This window comes from Lagopus leucura, unplaced genomic scaffold, assembly GCF_019238085.1.
Source record: "Lagopus leucura isolate 7727_CA_CO unplaced genomic scaffold, USGS_WTPT01 Super-Scaffold_100004, whole genome shotgun sequence".
Lineage (NCBI taxonomy): Eukaryota > Metazoa > Chordata > Aves > Galliformes > Phasianidae > Lagopus > Lagopus leucura.
The window spans coordinates 27,784,308-27,799,359 of NW_024962264.1; the positions used below are offsets into that span (position 1 = coordinate 27,784,308).

Sequence of the window (15,052 nt, forward strand, 5' to 3'; positions counted from 1 at the left end):
GATGGAAAGATGGAATCATTTCTGCAATTATATGAGTGAATGTTTCTATTTGAGCATGGCTTCAATTTCCCTGTGTTTCCCTGTAAGAGTGTGGGATGGATAGACCATTTTTTAAATTCCACAATGTATAGCTGTGGAGCTTGAGTAGACATAAGTGACTGAGTCTCAGGCAGTCACCACAGGTGGGAGCTACATGGTAAGGGGGACTTTAGTCTCTGCTTGGGTTCGAAGCCTGGTCCAGATTTGATGCTAAGAGCGTTATCAGGTACTGAAATGTGCTGCCCGGGGAAGTGTTAGATTCACCATCCCTGGAGGTATTTAAGATACACATGGACGGGACATCTGAGGACATGGTTTAGTGATGGGACTTGGTAGTCATCTTGGTGGTTGGAATTGAATGACCTTGATGGTCCATTTCATCGTAGGTGATTCTGTGGTTGCATGAGTGGAAGCACTGCACTTTCCATGCTTTCTTGCACATATGGCGTAGACCAAACAGTGAACTTACACCTGCAGTTTGTTGATTTGCCATCACGCTGGCCAATATGCTCTTTCAGGAGCTAACTTCTACTAACAGGCCCTGAGCCTGAGGGTTTGGGGTGGAAAAGAGGTATCTGGAATAGAAATTTATTTCTGTGCAAGAGATCAGCATAGAACCTAGGCACTCGTTAAATCCATTTCAGCAATGGAATTTCTGTCATCTTCTGATGTATAAATACCCAAATGTTTCCAAGGGAGTTACAGGCTGTTTTAGAACTCCTGTGTATGTAGATTTTAGTGCAAAGCATATGGACTTGCTTTTTCCAGTCAGCTTTCAAGTCTGTGGACTCCCTGGGCCCATGGGCATTGTGTTCAAGACTTCTATCTTAATCCCTGTTTTGAGAGAGGAAGTAGAGCATTAGCAATGCACAAACTGACTCTGCATGGAGACAAGTTTTAATTCCTGTTGTACATAAAAAACATCTGAAGGGCGGGGGGGTAGATATGTTTGCCTTTGCAGCTGTTGGCAGCAGAGAAATGCAGCAAGACTTGATTGAAAACACCTATCTTAGTGTTTTACTAACTGCATATTTTTTTTTTCCATTCTTGTTTCTAGGTCACAGATTCTGGATACTGGCTGTGGGATTTTTTTATTATTATTTTTATTATTTTTGATTGGCTTTTTCTCCCTTCTTGGATGTGAGTTGAAGGCCAACAGCTGAAGTGTTGAAAACCAGTGCAGAAGGACACTCACCTTGTTTTGTTTGAACCCTTGTTTGCTGGGATACTTTCAAGCCCTCCTTCACAGTCATGTGGTCATCACAGCTGCTGTTCTTCACAATGCTCTTAACACCGTTAGCCCATGGTGAGTGAGGGATGGGGGAATGTGACTGTGGGAAGGGAAGGAGAATGGAAAATTGCCAAGACGTTGTCTCTTCTGCCTAATGCTTGTGGTTTTTTTCCAGGGTCTTGATTTCTTTCCCCACTTCCCACCCAGGTCTTTGAGTTCTTGTGTTACTGTGTGACTAATTAAGTCATGAAACAAAGAACTTTGGTCACATAACTATTTCTCTTACAAAGTTTAGTTACTGTGTTAAGGCTGACTTTCATCCTAATGCCCAAGCCTACTCGGTTGGCTATGCTGTTGGCTGTATATCACTGGAATTGTCGCTCCTGGCCTCTGTGTGAAGATGACTTCTTTTGTGAATGCTATTCAGTAGAATTTTGTGTATCCCCCTTCAGCCACAGCTCCATAGAACATAGGATCTTACTCACTGTCATGATATATCATGATTTCAAGCACCACAGTGCACATTTTCATGCACTCCTATACCCAATGTGACCCTGAGTCTGGAAGAACCTAAACCAGTATATTTGTCTTTAGCTTGGCACACTGCGTAACCCACCTGGCAACAAGAGGTCATCAGCTGTAGCACCATGCTGATGCAAGTAGGCAGTATGTGAGAGATGAGCTAATGTTATCAGACATCACTGCTGTGCTGTGGGGATGTATTAGCTTCAGAGTCTGTGTGCAGCACACTATTGCCTACAGTGTCCATTATGTTTTCTTAAGTGGAAAAATTTGGTCTTTTTATTAGCCATGAAAATTGAAATCTGACACATTTAATTCTTAGGGATAAGACTTCAAGAAGTAAATTGCTAGATTTCTGAAGAGCCAGAAGGGTTCGGGAGCTCCTGTTCTCAGTAATGGTTGCTAAATTATGAGGGCTGAGCTCTGAAAGATTTGGCTGCTCCCTGATGCCCCAATGAAACATGAGCTTTGAGAATCCTATTTTAATTGCAGGTCTGTGGGAGCCTGTTTGTAAATGAGGCGACTCCCTTCGTGGATCTTGTGCACCTCTGCTTTGAAAATACTCCAGTCTTTTTGTGCTTAGCATCCAGTGTGTGTGTGCTAAGACTCAAGTGAAATTTTACAGCAGAGGGAAAAAAAAAGAAAAGAAAAAAATTGCATGTATGAATGTATCTATTTCTGGAGCATGGCCTGTCTGCTTATATCACTTATAACACTTTTGTGCACAAAGGTTATCTCTACTATCGTTCCTTAAGCAAAGCTCCTCACTAACTTGAAAATTAGAATGAATAATTAAACTGAGCAAACCAATTGGGGTGGAATGGAAAGAGCTATTAGGAAAAGGTGCTCTCCATTCTTCTCTTGGAAAGTTAACTGGTGAATGTTTTGTGAATCTTTATAATGAAATAATATTAACAGTTAAACAGTTGACAATTTGAATATGCCTCTGGCAGTTCTGTTTTTAATTCACGGTGCCACTGCAGCTGGAAAATCCTGCGTGATAGTCTGTGTAAATAAAAATGTATAAAAATGTCACAAGTATCTTAAGAGTCACATGGTGCTAAAGGCAAGCAAACGTTACAGATGTAGAAACTAGATGCCTGAAAAAATGTCGGCAGCGGTACCCTTTATGCTTTTTTACAAAGTAGGTGCCTGGGGTGGCTGCTATGTGTGTTCTTAGTCAGTGGTGGTAAATCTGACCCTTATGTTATCTCATCCCTGTAAATCACTAGTAAGAGTGTAGCAGAGGCTTCCAGCAATTTTTGAGCAGTCAAGAGTGAAGACCTTTGCTCTCGGAATCGAATCTGTCTCTCCTTCTTTTATTGACCAAGATGTGGTTACCATCCCTAAACTTTTTTGTGCTGCTTTTCTTGGAGGAAGTGAGTAGAATATTTGATTATTCAGGTATGGTACACTTCTGATGCTAAACAAAGGGAGAAAACTGCAGTGTAGTTGTGTCATGTAGTAAGATTATGTTTGGTATCAGCTTCACTGAGCAGACTGAACATTCAGTCTCCTGTGAGGGATGAGGAACGTGCATGTTACAGTGAGAGTGGTACTAGAGGTTGGAAAACATAGGCTGGCAGCACTTCCAAGGCTTTGAAATTAGACACAAAGTGTATGATGGTTTTAAGGTACTCTTGTTTGCTGCCTCTCGTCCTGTAAATGCTCACAAAATGCTGCCTGAAGTGGATGGCAAGGCAGTATCAGTGCAGTTTCTCCTGCTGTAGCCTTAAGGCAGTATGCATGGGTTTAAACACATGCCACAACTTACCTTGCATATAAAGATTGCTTAATTTTAATTAATTTTAATTGCTTAATTATTCCCTTCTAATGATCCACTCTTATTATACATAGAAAGATTTTGTATTTTGTTTAACAGGATTCTAACAGGAACTGTAACTGTTCTTTTCCTGAAGTGATTACCAGAGTAGATACAAACTGCTTTTGTAGTTCGTGGCTTGCTACATCTCTTGGGCTGTTTGAGTTTCCCAGTGCAGCCTGTTCATCTGTAAAGGTAGTTATGTGCTCAGTCTCTTAGTCTGATGATTCCATGCATTTGTTGATTTAGGGCTTTGTTTTGTTTGGGAGTTTGTGTGTCTTTTTTAGCCAACAGTTTTTTTGGGAGTATACTGTGACTTGGGTTACAGTGAAAAGTATGGAATTGATGACTATTTGACTTAAGCCATCAGGAGGATAAGCAGTTTTTCAGCATACTGCCCTGCTTCACTCTTGTCTTGTTCTGCAGAGGTAATGAAAGAGGAACAAGCCTTGAATTTTTGTAGTTTCTTGGTGATGGTGTTAATCTGAAAAGCGTGGGTGCTGTGATGTGCCCAGATTTACTCTGAATCATAGTTCATAAACAGCTGAGTCCATGCGTTCTTAAGATCAGTAGCTTCCTTTACTGTTGCTGCGCATTTTGACTGAAAATAGCTTTTTGTAGATGGGCCACTGCAGAGGCCCCAGGAATCCATCTTTTAAGCTCCAACGAAGCCTGTCGACTCATCTGTTGGATAAAACGAAACCTGTTATTAAAAAGAACTAGACAATTAGATTAAAAACAACAAAGCCAGGAATAAAAATAAAAATAAGCCCACTGGCACCAGAAGCAACAACAACAAAAACACAAAAAAACAACCAACAAGTGGAAAAGGCTCTGCAGCATGCTGAACTTTTGCACTCCCTAATTCCCTTCTGCCCAATTGAAGGCTGCTTCTAAAGCATCCAAAAACCTGGGCTCTCACAAAAGTTCTGCTTGGCTTGCATCCCCCTCATGTGCACCTGAACACGCTCATCCTCTTTGCTTGCCATGTGTAGATTTCCCACAGGCATTTTCTGGAATGAGCAGCTGTTCTCATCTCCTTTAGCCTTCCTCCCTTTGACCCCAAACAGGGCAGGTTTCTCCTTAACCCACAAATGTGAGTTGTCAAAGTTCACCCGAAATGAGATAGACGTGACATGCAACAGTTCAGCTTGAGAGCTTTGGGAGACATACACCTGCTCTGTCACATTGCTTTCATGCTCGTGTGACTGAGAGTTGGGATTTAGAACTTCCGGGCTGCTGGACAAAAAAAAGTTACTATAGTGATACAGCTTTGAGGTGAAATGTTTTGTTTTCCAGCAAGTAACTTAGTTTAGGATTTAAAAGAGTACTGAAGGCCTGTTGTGTCCAGAGGTCTTTTCTCATTGGATTGTTTTATTTTTTGGTTAGTTTTAGGGATTATATTGTGTGTGGTTTCTTGATGAACAGGTGCAAGATGCTGTATGTAAGGATCAAAGGATGGCTTTTGGGATCACTCTAATGCTTTAGCTGTCTAATCTGAAATAGAACTATCGCTTATTACTCCAATTGAAGAAATAACTCAAATTACTTGGTTTCTCTTGAGGGTCCTTACAAATGCAGTAAAATCAATGGGCACAACTATCTGCCCGCTTCTTCTGCTGCTAAGCTCTTTCCCTGCCAGTGCTTTATGAGAGAGAGCCATCAGCCTCCAGTTTCCTGCATAGGCAAAACCCAGTGTCAGTGGTGGGGATTTCAGCTTTTTTAACACTTTGTTAACAAGTTACGTGCTTTTCTCTTCAAAGAGAATTAGTTATTAATCTCTTTCTCCACATAAAACTTAGGTTTGGGGGAAGGAATAGAACCATACACTTGTCCAAAGCTAGACGAGACTGAAATGAGAAAAGTTGGGTGATAATCTAACCAAAAGCAAGTATGTTTTTGCAGAACGATCAATACATCTCTGACACTGGTGTGGTTCTGCTGTTACAGCCTGAATAACCACTGCAGTGGTCTCCTGATTGTGGAATAAGATGCAGGTGTAGCTGAGGTTTTTTAGGTGACTGTGGAGATGGAGTTAAATTCAAGCTGAAGTATTTTCAATTTGGACAAAGTGTGATAAGTCTCAGAGCCTGTATTGTTAGGAGACCTCAGGCCTGCTACTAACACTTGACAGCACCCAACTGGCTTGCCTACAGTTGCTGCTGGTCCAACTCTGAATTTCCAAAAAACAAGTTGCCTCTGAGACCTTCTTTATGCAGAGTTGTAGCATAGCTTTGAAGTGACCTTCCTGCATCTAGGATAGATGCCATCTTGTCTCTCCACAGGAGAATTGTTTCACATGGGAATGAAATAATTTGTTTTCAAAAATTCATTTTTTACTTTGCATCTTCTCAAGCCATTGTAGCTGAAAGCAAGAGGGCTTTGTCTGCTGTACTTTTGTGACCCTCGGTGTTCGTGCAGCACTGTCCCAATATTTCTTGGAGATGCTCATGGTGAGGGACAGCTGTGTCTTTGCAAGGAAATCGCTCTGGAAGGTCAAACTGATCTCTCTAGGCACAAGCAGGTTGAGATGCTGAGCTGGTTTCTGTGGGAACAGTGAAAATATTTATTACTGAGCAGCACTTGTTGTTGCTTGGTGACAATGATTCTGTTAAAGCAAGCAGCATTATCTTTCTTGGGGGAATATATGATGCTAGCAAGCTGGTACTTGTGACAGAGTGCTGTTTAATGTGAGCTGAACATTTGCTTCACTACTATTTTAATACGGTGAAAATACTGTCACTACTTAAAATACATACTGTGTATCTTTTATACTTGTACAAGTGTTATGTTAGCTAGTGAATGGTGGGTAATTGCCTTTTACTACAATACTCTCTATTTAGTCAGAATGAAATACAAGAGACATGTTTTATTAGTTGTGAAATAGCCAAGCTGACTTCCAAGCTTCTGCCTAACTTCATTGTTTTAAAAGATTAATCATCCTTGAAATATTTATAATATTTGCTATTCCTGGCAATTTGTATTACCTGCAGCAGTGCCACCTTTTCTGTATTGGAACAAGTGGTTGGGAAAGGCTTTTCTTGATAAAAGGAGGTGGCTTTTCTCTGTGTGTACTGGCATGCTTTCATTAGCAGCAGTGTAGTAAAGTCAGGACTTAAGTTCTCCATCTGATGACTGACCAATCTATAAGCTGATAGAGGCTGAAATTCAACCTTGCAAAGACTCTGTACACCACTTAATTCCCACTTAAGCCATTAAGTGGTGCAGAGGTCTGTGTGCAGACCCACTTCACCCGTGTCTAAATTTCACACTGAATAAGGAAAGAGATTTTAAGGGGATTTTCTGATAATGTTTTTTTTCTATTTTTTTCTTCGATATTTGACAGATGTGACTGCTTGTAGCATCTTCCTGCCCTAGGGAAGGAAACAAGATCTTTTCCTGCTCTCAGCTGCCATTTGTGGTGCTTGTTACGCACACACCAAAATCAGTCTACATGAAGCTGGAGCTACAGGATTGGAACTCTAGAAAAGGGCTAGGTGCCAGGACCCAACTTAATGCTTAGAAGTTACCCTTTCCTGTAACCTGAATATGCATGGCATGGAGCAGTACCTGTGTGTTTCTTTGTGGGGCAGCAGCAGGAAATGCTTTTGCTCCCGCAAAAGTGGAGATTGGTATTGTCCTGCAGGCCTGTTACCTCTGTTGCTTTAACTGTTTCCTGACAAGGCTGCCTTCTGATTGTTAGTGATAACTCTTTGCACTCTGATTTTTGTCACGTTAATTAAGCCATAAGATGTGACAGCATGTGAAATACAGCGCAGTAATTCACGCCCAGCACATTCAGGCACTAAGATGAAGGCCAAATGGCCTCTGTGCAGCTAAGGGTGAATTATTGTACCATAATTTAATTCCCATTATATTTTATTGGGATTATGAAAGCTGTTTTTGTTAGTGAGCTTCGTTAAGAAAAGTTATCTTTCAAAACACGATATTGAAAAGTTCAGCACAGTTCTTGTCACCAAGCACGATGAGGAGCTTTGGGCAATGTGGGAAGGAATTTTGTTGAATCCTGGCATCTGTAGGTGTTTAGACATATTTATGCAGTTATTATGCCTAGGCAATAAATGGGTGTTGTGCTGCAGAGGTCTGCTGTCTTAAAAACTGACCTAATGCTGACCACTCATTTTGTATTAGCTACCAAGCAGTTGCTATGCAGGATGGCTACGTTAATTCATTTCTGACTTCATCTTGATTTGATCTGAAAACCTTAACTCACAATCGGTCTCTTAAGCCATTTAATCCCTTTCCAGTTTGGGCTGTGCTAATGTGCACGTCAGAAGCTCCTGTTCCTGCTGGCACACTTCGTTTTGATCCCAGCAAGCACTGAGTGAATGGAGGATGGGCTGCCTGCCGGACAGTGGAGTGGTGGAGAAAGAGAAGTAGGAATGGGCAGCTTCTCCCTTTCCTTGTTGGCTTCCATCTATTGCATTTTTACCTAAATAGGATTATGGTAGTCTATCTGGCTAATTGCTAGTTCTAGCTAATACTTCACTACTACTAAACTTCCTGATAAAGCTTTTCTGTGGCAAGGATGACAGGAAACTATCAGGGGATAGAGAGAGCTTGCTATTCTGGGCTGTGTGTGGGGTTTTGATGGATGAGGCTGTGTCAAAAGGATCCTGGCCTTGGTGCTTGGAGAAGTGCAGAACCTGATCACAGTTTCACAGCTATTGTAGCTGTGCAGTGCTGGGGCAGAGCCATTCTCTCCAACAGTGCTAGAACTTGCATTGCATAGGATTTGAATGAACAGAAGCTTGCAGCTGTGCCACATCTTTTTCTGGATGTGAATACTACCACAATTGGGATGTCACTCATGTTTCTTTCTCTAATAACCACAGCTAAGCTTAAACTGCTAGAGCTGGAGAGGGGAAAAAATATTACTTGTCAGGGTGATGTGCCCTTAGTTCTCTCATCCATATAAGCTGGGCATGGTGAAGTACTTGAAGCTGAAATGAGAAAAGAGTGAGAATGGGGAATGAATTATAGGCACCTTCATTCTCACACTTCCTCAGTTGCTGCTAACCTGCTCCCATGCGATCTGGACCAATCTGCTGTTTTTCTCTTCTAGAAAGAACACCTTTGGCCCAGCACGAATAGCAAGCAGAAGCTCTTTATTGCAACTGAAACTGCCGATTCCCTAGAAGAAATCTTTAACATCCATTTTATCTGCTCTGCAGTCCTGTGAATTCTAGAGACGTCTGATGCTTATTACCCTAGGGCACACTCACTGGTGTTCAGTTGGTTCCTTTAGTAATCATGATTTTTTGAATTGGTTATGTTGGTTGGTGATGTGGTTTCATTTGAATTTGGAAGAAGTTTCCTGCTGCTCAGTGAGCAACTCATTTGGGAGAGATGCTCTAGGAAGAAATGAAAAGCATGTCAGAGTTCAGAAGCTTTTCCCCACTTGGAATTTCCTCAGTTTCCAGGAAACTCTTGGTGCTGGCAGAACCATCTCTTTCCTTCATGGACCTACTCCAAGCTGAGGGAGGCTCGGTGGGCTGTCAGCCAGCACCACACAGCTGTTGTAGTCTGCCTATCATGAAGTGTGTAGGACTGGATTGAGAAGCTTGTAGTTGTAGCGCAATATCAAATGCAGACCTTAAACTGAAGGGCTTGTAGTTGTAGTGCAATATCCTTCATTTTTTTTACTTCCTTGAGCTTTGCCATGTTGTGCTGCATTCTGAAATGGTTAAATGTTGGGTGCCTTGTTACGTATCTTGAGCTGCGAGTTTCAGATTTTAAGATTGATGCTCAGATGATACTAAAAATCCTCTCAGGTCAGTCTGTGCATTAGAGTGGTTGGGCAGAATAAGAAGGATGGGATAGATGTACATAGTATGAGTACTGTCACTCCCTCACATGCCCTAATCTGTAGAAATTGGAATGCCTGACGGACTGCAGAAGCGCTGTCAAATTGTCCCTTGTTCTGAAATTTCCAGAACACAAAGCTGTAAATAAGTGGCATATTAATGTTGAGGTTTTTAAGGCTTGATTCAAATCCCATGGAAGTTATCAAGGACACGCTTTACTCTTCTGGTGATAGCATGGCTCTTTGCGAGACAAATCCATGGCCAAATCTTAGTTATTGCTTAAAACTGTGTCTTCTGTTCATATATAATATGTAGCATGCATTAGGGAAGAATGCCTACTTGGAGTAGCTGCAAGAAAATCCAGGTCTTAAAACTTACTTTTGTGTGCTGTGGGTATTTTTGTTTTTATATATTTTTTTTCATACTATGTGTACAAATAGACCTATAAAGGGGTGATCCATCTAAACTTGGATTAAACAAGGCACTCTTAGCAAACCTTCATTTTGCTTACATGACTTGAAATCTGGTCCTTCACTAACACTGAAGTTTGTAATCTTATAGTCATGTGTACTTAAAAATCTTACTATTAGTCCTCAGAATTCCCCCAGAGTAACATCTAAGAAATCTAATAATGTTTGGTTGTTTTGCTTAATTTGATTGGGAAAAAGAAATAAATAAATGGGCCTGTTGATCAGAAGCCAAATACATAATGACTTTGTATCGTCAGCAGACACCTGTGAGTCTGCAAGCCATGCTGATGAGAGTGCTTGGAAACCATGCATTACAGTATCAGACAGCCATCAAAAATAATGTTCTTGCCTAACTTCTGCCTCTGCAAACAGCAGTCATCATGAGGAGCTGGAAGCATGTCTGTACTTTCCGATAGCTACAGTCCTTGTGTCAGGGAATGCCTGAATTCACAGGAGTCTCGGATTAAAGGGGAGGAGAGGAGTAAGATGGAGGCGGTGAGAAGCAAAATGGATGAACTCATTTGTTGTTTGACGTCCTTGGGGAATGGAATCAAAAATGGAGGCAGGGATCTCATTTAGAAGAAACCCGAGTGATTTAGGCTGTCTTGCTATGTGCCGTGATTTGTAGCAGTGCCAAAAGCTCCCTAGCAGACTTCTGGAGGCAGGGCTAGTCTATTCTGTTGCCTGGCTGGATGTAGATGGATGTTCTGTGCTCTGTCTGCCCCAGTAGTGCTGGGTGTCCCCATTCACATATATAACATCTGAGTTCTTCCTGCCCATCTCTCACTATGGTGTTTAATTGTGGTCTTTCTCCTCTAGCCAGCCAGCAGATCTCACAAAGCACAATAACTTAATTACTGGGGGTCTGTACCGATTAGCCTTGCATCTTGAGGCTATGCAGACTTTCAGCCCTGGAACATCTGGTGACAGCCTTGTTTCTTGGGGCCCTATCCCTTGTTGAAATACAGACTCTTTCTTTTGGGGTAGTAAATATGTGACAGATGTGAAATTCTTCAGCTCTTGGGAGGGTGCTGAGATGGTGGACTTCATTATCCCTCATTGTCCAGCTGGCAAAATGCAATCAAGAATAACTTTTGAGGAGAGCTGGTGTATCCAATATCACTCTGGAACACTACTGCATGAAAAGTTTAAAGAAGAACAAGCTTAGGGCACAAAAATGTTGATACAAGGAGATGGGATCAGTCTAGCTAGCACTCATAAAAATTCAGTGCATTAAAAATTGTATACTTTGAAGCTGGTGAGAGCAGTGAGGTACAGACCTCTGTGAAAGTAAGACTTGTAGCTACGTGAGATGCCAAGCCTGTTCTAGTACACTTCACCACAGCTTGTGATTTTGATGGTTTGCACTGGGGTATGGCAATCTTAAAAATCTCACCAAGGTGGTAACTGCAGAGCTGTCAAATGTTCCTTAGTTTTTCTAAATATATTCATTGGCTGTTATACAGTAATAACGCTAATCCAGCACTATATGTGAGGCAAAATGCTCAGAGATGAATAGTAGCCAGATACCTCAGTGGGGAAGGTTGTTAATGCTATCTAGTGCCATGCAGAAATGTTACAGCAAATGTATTCTTTCCGAGGAAGCGTGGGGGAGGGAATATTTGTTTAGAAAGCTGAATAGGTGGCTTTGACAACATACAGAATGTATTTAGATGCGGAGTTTGCTGTGGTGTCTCTGGTGAGTCACGGATCCCACAGCTTTCTGTGGGTGTTTCCTTCTCCTGGTCGGGGTCCTTGTTTGAAATGTGTTTCCCGAGGTGGCTGCCTTCCCTCTGCAGGTCCAGAGAGGAGGTGTGGAGTGGGATGCAGCCAATACGTGGAGTGGATTGATTTGGAAGATATTATAGCAGTTACAGTACTGTGCTCTCTATGTGAGACCTCAAAATTAAGTACGAGGTGTTGTGCAAATCAAACGTTTTGCTGAAAGCTTAAACATGATCTCCATGTCTGTGGCTAATCTTTTGGACTTGATCCTTTCAATAAGCTATGGATATGAAGGTTGTGTGTGCAGGCAGTACGCATTCCTCCATTCCTCAGCCGAGATTTTGATCAAGTTCTGCTTTTAATAGAGATGATAAGAGTTCAAAGGAACGTTCAGGACAAAAACATGTGAAGAAAGTGAATCAACTATGAATGCTATGTGCTTCACGCCAGTGAAATGGTTCTTATGTGTAGTTAGAGGGAGGGAAGAACTTTTCTCATTATAAAGATCCTTAACAACTTACAGAAATTATAATCAACTTTCCTTTTCTCTCCCTTACTTTCATTCCCTTCCTGCTTCTGAGACAAGGAGAGAGGAACCACCCCCTTAAAATGCTAAACCCAGAAGATCATTTGGTCTGCTGGGAACTGTGACCGTTCCTCAGAGACTGTCTCCAGGGTTACTTTGTTTGTGAGGTCCCAGAGGGATGCTGCCCTTCAGGCTTTGTTCTGAGAAACAAAGCTTTGCCTTTTTGCCCTCAAATACATTGCATTATAATGCCTTGGATATATCTGAGTACTCACTTGAACCCTGCAGAATGCAGGAAACTGTCATGCCAAAGTGGGGCAGGATTGAATAGGTGTTAACGGGATGTCTAGTAAATGTGACCGCTTATCTGTTAAAATAGAGGGATGTTCAGTGAAGCGAGCTATTGCCTTGAATGCAGAAGTATCTGGTTTAAATGCATGCTCTTTGTTTCAAAAACTCTGCTCTTCAAAATGTTCTCACCCTTCACGTTGTTCCTTGCTGAGTATTAATTGATGACCAGTTAAACTAATTGACTCCCTTTCAAATTCAGAGCTGCGGTAAATAATTTATTACACCAGCAGCCCTGGCTGAAATTATTGGCATAACAGAAGCAATCCATTCCTTTAGCAAGAAGAAAGGGAAGAAAGCACTGTTTTCTATTCTTGCAACTTTAATGCAGGTCATACATCGGTATTGGGAAACTCTTTCCTTCATGTAACTCTGTCCAGTCCAGAAATACCTAAAATGTCAGATAACTTTTCTTTCCCTGTATTTCTGGGAGGACACCTGGAAAGGTTTCCGTGGTGGCCCTTAGCGGGGAGGTGCAATTTCAACAATCTGTCATTCTGAAAGCATCCTGCTTCTTGGGCGGAGGAATTAATAGAACTTGGTTTCTTACTTTGAATTCTTTCCTTTGCTGGATAACCGAAGAGGGTCTGTCTGCACTGTTTGCTCACGTCCATGAAACTTGCAGAAATCAAATTATGTATGCCCTCTGTCCCTTTTGCCAGATTGGATTTCAAATGGACAGCAAGCTAAAAATGATTAGGGGTACGCTGACTGACAGATGCGATCTGCAGGCTCACGTTAGCTTCAGTATCCTTGTAGAATGAGCCAAAACAAGTTTAAGCAACAACAACAGCAAAAGTTGAACCCTCATTCCCTTCAGTTGATCACTGCCTTCCTTGTGTGGACAGCATCTGTTAGCCCTGCACCTTCATCCTGTCTGCACTGGAAGTCTGAGGAGCCCTGTAGGGGGTCACAGTTCTCTGTAGCTCTGAATGTCAGAAGTAAGCCTGGAGGGCAACATGGGCTGTTGGTGTAGCTGTGCACTCTCATTCAAGCAGTACAGACACTGTACGCAGTCACATGCTTTGCATGAAAATAACAGTCTTTGTGTACAGTGAACTGCTTGTATATAATCTGTCAGCAGCACTCATGGCTGAGGAGAATGAGGATGCTGTGGAAGCCTCTTTTTAAAGGTGGGGGCCTACAGGAGGTAAATGCTATGGCACTGGTGGAATTACGTGACCGTGCTGTTGAAATGAAACCCTATAGGATGCTATTACAGATAGGGCTTCATTTTCCCAAAGCTTCTGGACTTGACACCAGTTTCCTTAATTTGACACCTCTTTGTTCAAACAGAATATCAAAATGGCACTTAAATTACACTCCGAGTGAAGAGCTTAATAATAACCATGCACTGTAATGTGTTTAAATTAAAGCTTAGTGTTGTTTCAGTGTTGTTTCAGTCTGGGGTTTCAGATTTAACTTTCAAATGCTTTTCATCTCTGTATTGCAAATTTGACAGATGCCTTTTGCTGGTTGTAGATTGTAAAGACTATTTTCGTTTACCTGACCTAAAGGACACAGAGTTTATTTGCGTTTGGGTGGATGTTTGTGGCACAGCAAATTAGCAATAAACAGATACTTTATTTCTTGTGTTTTGCAAAAATTAATTTATTTCAGGCATTGAATGTATTTTTCTTTTAAATACCATAATGTGTTTATACAAAGCATTTTTTCCTGAGTGAAATCCTATTTTCTTGTCAAGAAATCACATGGAAAATTTCACAGACTAATTGACAAAATTCAATAAAATTTCATAACTGAGAAGCAGAATAATGTTTTTTGAGAGTGCTTTGTGTACTTTACACAACATAATTTCAGTCCCTGAAATTTCAGCACGTAGAACATATTGATGTTGATTTCCAATGAAGAGGCTCTGTGTACTCTGTACCTTGCAGATACACTTGGTGCTGCTTGTATTCATATTATGTGCTTTTATCCTACTGCTTTGACTTTATTTCTGCTACTAATGCAAGTTTATACTCATAAAGATAATGATGAAAAATTTGGAAATGGTAAAATTCAAGTGTTCTTGGTGTAGGGAATTGCTGGGCTGCTAAAAGTGTTAAGTCTTAGGAGCCATACTTTGTTGGCTCAATAACTGTAGACCATCTAGCATGATGTCTTTGCAAGCCAGGGAGTGTCTTAGTACATCCTATTTTTCATTTTGTTTCGTCTCCTTATGCCAACATCTATTCCTATCTGTCATTTGTTACTATTTCCATCTGCTTCGTGCTGGTGGTGTAATCACTATTTTGTCTTCCCTGCAAACACTGCTTTGTTAGGTTTTCTGGATGCTCTGGTTCCCACTTGATGGCTTCACATGAGGCTTCTGTGTGATTGCATCTGAAATATGGGTAGCTCTTCTTTTTTTGAAACAGTGTAGTATTCTTACATGGTGTGCATTGAAATCTCTGAGGTGAGTCAGGTATTTCAGTAAGAAAAAAAGCAGCAGTCAGGGTAAAGAATTTGAAGAGGATACAGACATCTGTGTGTCTTAACACTTGTAGCACTGTGTAATTTTCACAACTGTGCCTTCAA

General features: G+C 41.3%; 1 protein-coding gene across 9 annotated transcripts in view; it reads left to right on the forward strand.

Annotated features, from left to right (window-relative positions):
* Positions 1-15,052, forward strand: part of ADGRL3 (adhesion G protein-coupled receptor L3) — a 488,009-nt gene that overhangs the window by 175,473 nt on the left and 297,484 nt on the right. For all 9 annotated transcript variants that reach the window (XM_042871027.1, XM_042871034.1, XM_042871026.1 and 6 more), the window contains one exon: positions 1,097-1,345. In XM_042871027.1, the coding sequence (XP_042726961.1) occupies positions 1,291-1,345 (55 nt within the window). In that variant the 5' untranslated portion in view covers positions 1,097-1,290. The remainder of the gene's footprint in view (positions 1-1,096; positions 1,346-15,052) is intronic.